General features: G+C 39.9%; 1 protein-coding gene across 1 annotated transcript in view; it reads left to right on the forward strand.

Annotated features, from left to right (window-relative positions):
* Positions 1-6,090, forward strand: part of GPD2 (glycerol-3-phosphate dehydrogenase 2) — a 215,591-nt gene extending 209,501 nt beyond the window's left edge. Inside the window, 1 exon segment of the mRNA XM_075317236.1 lies at positions 2,805-6,090. Coding sequence (XP_075173351.1) covers positions 2,805-2,930 — 126 coding nt within the window. The 3' untranslated portion in view covers positions 2,931-6,090.
* The last annotated feature ends 2,563 nt before the right edge of the window (positions 6,091-8,653 follow it).

Here is an 8,653-nt window from a genome sequence, read left to right on the forward strand (position 1 = left end):
TCTTGAGCCCAATGTGGAGATTGTAATTGCGAGGAAGATAAAGTAGACAATAATTCATTTTCATGATTTTAGTCGCGGCCGTAGGGAATCGGTATTGAGTTGGAGAATTCCGATTACAAACACACAGGTGAACGCCTGTAACTCACAACCGTTTAAGACTTTACTAATCTCCTCGACTGAAATTGATAACTAGTTTCATGCATCATTTACAGCCTCCCCAGGCCGAGCCACCATTGAGTCTTTCCGACCAGGGAAACATTTCATTCCGCCAGCAAAACACGCAACATTAGTCGAAAAAATAAGTCAACTTTTTTTTTTCCCAGCAGATAAAATGTGTCATCTTAATAACGGCGGTGGAGCAAAGCCATTTATCTTCTGTGTTGTAAATATTAACCCTGTTCATTCGCAGAATAGCAGTCTAGAGCACCTGAAAACGTCGCTTATGTGCTTGACTGGGGTTCAATCTTTTGTGGTCGTCATTTATCAAAGTAGAAGATGCATGAGCAAAGAAGAAATGTAACGAGAAAAGCAGAGGCTTAAAGGGGTTTTCTGGTTTTACAAATTCCCTGCAGTTTATTTACAAAAATAAATGGGCTGTACTCACCCGCCCCAGGTCTGGCACTGAGTCCCTGCCACTGCTCATGGTGTGTGTCTGTTAGTGCCAACAAGTTGACTGCGCTGCAGTCAGTCAGTGAGCTTGGCAGTTCTGTGCGGCTTGTGTTGTCAACTCTGTTATTGACTGCATTGCTGTCAATGTAGATTGACAATAAAACACTGGGAACAGCAGGAGAGCCTTGGCTCTGGACCCAGGGAGGATAAGTAAACCAAAACTTAAAAAAAAAAAAAAAAAAAAAAAAAACTGCAGTTGGGGGACAAGAGTTTTCTAAAACTGGACAACTTTTAACTTTGAACTTTTTGGGCAAGTTTGACCTTTGTTTTTCTTATGTGGTGAGGCAGATTTTTGCCACTTTTCGGCACTGGTGTAGCTGCTTTCTTTGCTCCACCACAGCACTAGCACTTGTAGCCCAATTAGATCTTGAAACAAACAACCACGTAAAATACATAAGTGCTGATTCATTTGGACTGGTGTTTTGTACCTTTTGTCTTAATGATGGGCTGCAAGAATAACATGCCCAATTAATAAAGACACGCTTGCTACTTAATTGGGTTGATCTTTATCATTGCCGTGCACCTCCGGCAGTCTCCAGTTCTGGTGTAAGTTATGCTACTAAAGTGGTGCAACTTTTGAACAATTTTCCTGGTGGGTTTTGCCACACTCATCCATGTTACACCCACTTTGGCAAATCTGGCTGGGACTGGTGTAAAAAAAAAACAAAAGTAGTTACATATATGTGCAACTTTGGGTGAAAAAACACTTTGGTGAATCGGGATCACAATTGTTTTCTACTTGAAGTGGTGCAGCAAGATGGAGAGAAAAATATTTGAGTTTTGGTAAAGATTATTAAATCCCTTTATCAAAATGCTGATCTATTTTCCAAGATACACAGTAACACATGCTATTACAGGTGTTGTTGAGATTCATTTTCTTTAACTTCATTGGTTTCTTATACATAAAAAAAATTAAAAAAATCTGTACTTACCCAATGCCCTTCAGTGCCAGCTCTCTACTTCTGCATCCGGTCTTTGTTAATGAGTGGGCACTACCATGCTCGGGTGCTGGGTACTTTTAACTAGTGATGAGCGGGCACTACCATGCTTGGTGCTCATAGTGAGCAGTTGGATGCTCGGATTGGTACCACTCAATTACCCGAGTATATTGGATGTCAATGGGGAACTTGAACATTCCTCCGGAAAAATGCTTGAGTTTCCCATTGACCATTTACTTTCATTATCCTCGGACACTCAACTTGCTCCCATCCAAGCATCCAACTGCTCGTTACGAGTTCCAAGCACCTGAGCATGGTAGTGCTCGCTCATCACTAGTTACCAGTACAGAGCACCCGAGCATGGTAGTGCTCACTCATCACTAGTTACAAATACCGAGCACCCGAGCATGGCAGTGCCCGCTCATCACTAGTTAAGATTACCAAGCACCTGAGTAGAGTAGTGCTCGCTCACCACTAAGTACAGCTGAATTTGTTAATTTTATGTGCAAGAAGTCAATTAAATAAGAAAATGATAAAATTTATGTAGCCTCTAATACCTACATTAAAGCAGTGGAGTTTAGCAGGTTTGACGCGTACCATCATACAGCATGTATGTATGACACCATGTTTGTCCCATAAAAAAAAGTTGTGCAGCCAAAAAATACACATATAAAACAGCTTTGAATCTTAAAAAGAAGTCATGATTACCAGTCTACTGATGTTCCATTTCTGACACTTCTTGGACGCGTACCGTACCGCCCGAATCTGGAGGCGCAGAGAGGTATTTCTCCCATGGAGACATATAAAATCTAGGAATTAAATAAATATATTTCATTGCATTCCAGAGATTTTCTTCTAGTGGAATATATGGCTACACTTAGTGCTACAGGTCTGTAATACAGACATTGCCGCCCAATTCCAGTAAAGTTTCTCAGCTACTTAAAAAAGTTGGTTCATTTTTTTTGTTAATACATTTTTCCAAACAGTGATGCCAACAGCAAAGTGACCTTTATGTTAGGTTAGCTTATAGAAAATCTGTGAGCTATAATAGGTGTTGTGACACACTGAGCGCAATGCTACATTACATCCGGGGGTCGTGGATTTCCGTAGTATATTGGTCCAAGACAAATTAAAGATTGTGAGGTTTCTTCCTGGACATATTGGGTTAACTTTATTTTTTTTTTTTCTTCGTTAAAGCTTATGAGTGCCATCCAGAAAGGTTTTGTATCCAGCAGTCGTCTGGCAATACTGATGAAAAGCGCCGAGGAGAATCTGGATCAAAGAGAAGCCATTCCGGTGGACCGCAGCGGGGGTGGCGTGTGAGTGTTAAGACAGACGACGCACGTTTCTGCTTCTCTATGCTGACGACATTCCAAGGCTTCTCTGGCTGCAATTTGCTGCAAATTGGCACCTGGCGTGAACTTGATACTTTCTAGAATTTTTTGTTTTTTTGACGTATGCATGTTTTTTTTTTTTATTTCATTTTTATGGCTTATACAATTTTTTGTGTATTCTATGCATCATGTGACAATGTAAGTATTTTTGAAAAGTGTGTGTGGTTCCACATCTTTGTAGGGCGCAAAGATGGCTCAAGTGATGTCCGATCGTTTATAGAGGTGCCGAGCTTTCAGCCATGTCTATAGTTCTGATAACGGTAGCTTGCATTATTTAATAGATGTTTTTGTTTTGTACTGTAATAGACAAGATTTTTATAAAGAAAATTAACTTATGCAAAAATTAGATTTTATATTTACTCTATGCCCAGAGAACTGCTGCAGAGCTGCAAATCCATGCAAAAAAACAATGTTTTTGACATGAGTGAATCTAGTAAGTATGACTACTCTAGGGAAAAAAAATGTATAAAGAGGGTAGAGACACCAGAGTACAATTATACCAGCAACAAACTAAGGTTTATTCTGCATTATTTTTTATGTGTATACTACTGGGTTCTGAATAGATTGTAGTCATTTACCAGGAGCTATCAGCACAGTTGAAGGGGATGTTCAGCACTGAATGTTCCGGGGCTGATGACGACGTGTCCCCAACTGTTAGGACGCAATCACAATCAGCAGGCATTTATTGGGGTGCATACACGAGACCTGCTGATCATCCATGTACACAATGGTTGCCAAATTGTGCACAGTTCCTGGCAGGCGTAGAAGCGGTGACCAGTGATAATGATGTCACGTCCAAACATACGTTCCAGGACGTAAGACCGATCGACAGGTATTGTGTATGTCCATATTCATGATTGGCAGGTATCAAGTACATGTCCTGAATAATTGCCGATAGGTAATGTCTGTGGGAATTATGTGGGGAGGTGACATCTTTGGCACCTCTCTCCTTCTCCTAAAGTCACCCATCGCAACTTACTGTTTGAGTTGTATGACTCTCATGCCATCTTTCTCCATAGTCATCCATATAGCCATAGTCACAGCATGACTGGTGATTTATACTTAAAGAAGTTGTCCGCTACTTTGATGACCTATCCTTAGACTACATCATCAATGTCTGCTTAGCTGGGGTCTGACACCCGTCACCACACCAATCAGCTGTTTTGGTGCTGGCGATTGCAACAGGGGGGGGGGGGGGCGGAAATGCTCAGCTCTGGAGATGCCTTTTCTTCTGATAGCAGCTGTGGCTGGGACCTGCACATCCACCTCCTATTGAATTGAATGGGAGGCGGATGTGCAGTACTCGCTGCGGCTGCTATCAGTTGACTGGGCAGCTCGGCTGCTGAGCATTTGCCATTGCCAACACCGAGAACCGCTACTCGCGAGGGTGCTGGGTGTTGGGCCCCGAACGATCAGACATAGATGGCCTAGCCTAAGGATATCCTATCCTAAGATGGGAAGTAGTGAATAACCCCTTTAATCCCATTCTCTGATAGAAAATAGAATGTAACCATATTTATATTTCTGAATGCCATATCCATTCATTAGTACCTAAATCAGCTCGGGAGGGGGGGGGTGGCAAAAACAGACAGAAGGAGGCTCTTATACAAAAACAGTATATGGGCCATTTGGAATTCAATGGCTCACAATATTGCACCCTTTGTGTCTGTAACAGAGGCTGCTTCAGAGTTAGTAGTAGCCCCCTACTGCTCGTGCCCCTGTACGGCTGCACAGTTCACACCAGTGGGATGTCCTACCCTGTTCCCAGTATTGTTGCCTTCTCTAGATTAACTACTAGATTTTCATGACTCTGTACAAACAAAGTAATTTCAAAGATTGTGTAAGAATTGTATGAATTTACTATTTTTATGCATTTTATATTTCCTATCCTTTAAAAAGATGCGCACAATTAATTGATAAACGCACAATGAAAGCACAGTGAGGATAGAGCTAGCGATCGTGCTGCATAATTTAGCAGACTATAGTTAGTACGGTAGCGCTGGAGCGAGATTTGTTACTCGGATAGACTACACCGAGAACTGTATCTAAGCTGGAGGCACTGGGCACTCAAGACTGAAAATCGCCTACAGGTTATAGAATTGTAACGTGCACTGCATCCAAGAAGATCGTGGAAAGTATAAATTCAAGTGTCATTCAGTGCGTCTCTGTGCAGCTCGGGGAGATATCACTCATCAACACTGATATCGGTAGATGCCAAACCGCTCCTACGCAAAATAGAGGTCACATTTGTGATAATTTTCCACTGATTTTTTGCTCTTCTAGTTGTAGGTAAAAGCAAGTCTGGGTATATGTGGATGGGTCCTCTTACAATGTGAAAGCTTGAAAGGACTTAAGCACAAACAGTCAGGTGGTTTCTACCTACCTGCCTGTTGCGTCCAGCGCTGTTCTTTACCGGCACAGAACGGTCAGACGCTCCTGCCACTGACGTCACGTCAACATAGTGGTTGATTCTCATCTGCTCTGTCTGGTAGATGGGGTGCGATAGCCAACGTCATGCTGATTGACAGCCACCCCCGAGTTGGGCAGCGAGAAGTCTTCTGTCAATCAGCATGATGTCGGCTGTCCCACTCCCATCTGCGGAAAAGAAAATGCCACTATGTTGACAAAGCCACTGCATCACCAGCAGGAACGGTGTGTGACTGCTTTGTGGTGGCAAAGAATTGCACAAGGCACAACAGGTAGGTAGTTACTGCCTACCTGTTTGGTGCTTAGGCTCATTTTTTTTTTTTTTTTTTTTTTTTATAAAGTTCCGGATATTTCCTTTAATGGGGTTTTATTTATTTATTATTTTTTTTTGAGGACCACAGACTTGAAGTAGTGAAAAAAAATAAAACGAGAGTTACTCATCCCTGCCGATTTCAGCAATGGCTCTCCACCGATATCCCTGGTCCTCATTGATAGGCTGCCGTGGTGACATCACAACTACACCGCATGTGACCACTGCAGCCAATCTCAGACCACAGCAGCTTCTGCTGTCCTACAGAAGCATTCACCACTGAGCTATTTGGTCAAGTTGATGTACTCTTTGACCATAGGATGTGATGGAGTGCAGCTTATCTAAATTAATGAGCGCATATATCTATCTATCTATCTATCTATATATATATATATATATATATATATATATATATATATATATATATATCTATCTATATATCTATATATCTATATATATATATATATCTATATATATATATCTATCTATATATATATATATATATCTATATATATATATATCTATATATATATATCTATCTATATATATATATATCTATCTCTATATATATATCTCTATATATATATCTCTATATATATATCTCTATATATATATCTCTATATATATATATATATCTCTATATATATATATCTCTATATATATATATCTCTATATATATATATCTCTATATATATATATCTCTATATATATATATCTCTATATATATATATCTCTATATAGATATATCTCTATATATATATATCTCTATATATATATATATATCTCTATATATATATATATATCTCTATATATATATATATATATATATCTCTATATATATATATATATATATCTCTATATATATATATATATATATATCTCTATATATATATATATATATATCTCTATATATATATATCTCTATATATATATATCTCTATATATATATATCTCTATATATATATATCTCTATATATATCTATATATATATATCTATATATATATATCTATATATATATAATGGACAAGGTTCTCCAGCTACTTCTTCATCGGTAGGATAAAACGTGAATTTTTATTTTCAGCAGTTAAAATTATTGTAGACATACAAGCAAAAATGTCTTCACACTATTAGCTACCAAGGACTACATGTTTCGGCATTAAATGTGCCTTCTACCAGGTCCCAACCCCCATCTCTATTGTAAAGCCATTCTACTATACTTCAGATTAAATTGAGCACAGAAAAATATAAAACATATATAATACAGACCGTGGAGCCTCTAAAATATTTTATTACTGCTAGTATTACTCTTCATTCTGTTTTTGCCCATGAATCGGGTGTTGTTAATACTGTGTGCCAAATGTCATGTATGGTCCTCCAGCTTTGCTCCCATTTAGCATGCAGAATGCCAATATCAATGTTGTACTTGTCCTCTGCTATGTTTTTTATAATTGTTCTGCTGTGTTTACTATGTATCTACATTATAAGGGAATGTGCCCATGATCAGGACTTGCTGTGTCCTGGACGCGGCGGGTCCTGACCTGCGAGCCGCGAGTCTCTTCCGCAGGAGATCGCAGTTGCTCGTGCCCACAATCCGGGCTCGGGCAGTTTGTGGTTTCTCGCTGTGTTCTCCCTGCAGAGTACACTCGCGTCTACCAGCTAAGAATTGACATGCTGCAGCTCGGGAAGCCGCACCGCAGGTCACTTTTCGCTACTGGAAAAACAAGCACAGTGGGCAGGAGATTTCTGTAAATCTCATCCACTGTGCTTGTACTGTACAACGCAGCGTTTTGGACGTAGTGAAAACATGCCACGTCCGAAAAACACCGTGAACCCTGAACGTGGCCACGCACCCTAAGACGAGTGAATGGAATTATTTGGATTTTTTGCTGCTGATTTACAATGGCCACGAGTGCTGAGGAAACTAAATCTTAGATATTTTTGTATTTTTTACATGCAACTCAAGTGATTGAGCACTGACTTCTGAAAAGAAAAAATTACACAAGCACCACCAGTTTCTTACTACATGCAGAGAAAATACTTTTTAGCACACGTGATATATACTTTGGTGCCATCAAATGAATGTAATATCAACGTGTACAATCTGATATGTTTGTTTTGTGTGATGTTTTTGATTTATCTGGTATTTTATATTCTAATTAATCAGTTTAATTTGTTGTATTTTTGTGGTGGGAAATTATATACTACTTCTTCTTGTGTTCTGCATTGATATTGTACATTTCAGAATGCGCCTGCATTTAAGGTATACCAGTGGAGACAACTATTTTGTGGACTAAAGTATTAAAGTCAATTTCTACATTGTAAAGCAAAATAGTTTTTACATCCACAATGCTGTGTTCATTTTATTTCTTAATACATTGTTATATTGGGTAGATATTGGTTGACGTTTAAAGGGGTGGTTCACCCATATTTTTTATTTTCTAGATCGATATTATATTGAGAAACAAGGTTTCTCTCAAATACCTTATGTTGGCAATAATGGCTGTGAGAGGTGCTGTTCCCCATGCCTGACCCCTGGGCTCCGTGACCTCGGGGATCCGGTGACGTCACGTCAAGTTCCTGACATCGCAGCCGGGCCCCAGTCTTCCTTAGTCACTGAGCTTTGGGTGGTGTTTCACCATTTGTCACAGCCCAGTGTCTTCTGCTTGCAGCACTCTGCTGTGAGGGAGGAGGGAGCAGATGGGGTGGGTGAAACACCGCCCACAGCCCATCACTCACGGACACTGCGGCCAGCCGCGGTGTCAGGAACTTGATGTGACGTCCCCAGATCCCGAGGTCACGGAGCCTGGGGGTCAGGCATGGGGAACAGCGGTCTGCAATAGCACCTCTCACAGGCACTATTGCCAATATAAGGTATTTGAGAGAAACATTGTTTCTCAATATAATATCGAACTGG

This window comes from Anomaloglossus baeobatrachus, chromosome 7 (genome assembly GCF_048569485.1).
Source record: "Anomaloglossus baeobatrachus isolate aAnoBae1 chromosome 7, aAnoBae1.hap1, whole genome shotgun sequence".
In the NCBI taxonomy this organism is placed as follows: Eukaryota; Metazoa; Chordata; class Amphibia; order Anura; family Aromobatidae; genus Anomaloglossus; species Anomaloglossus baeobatrachus.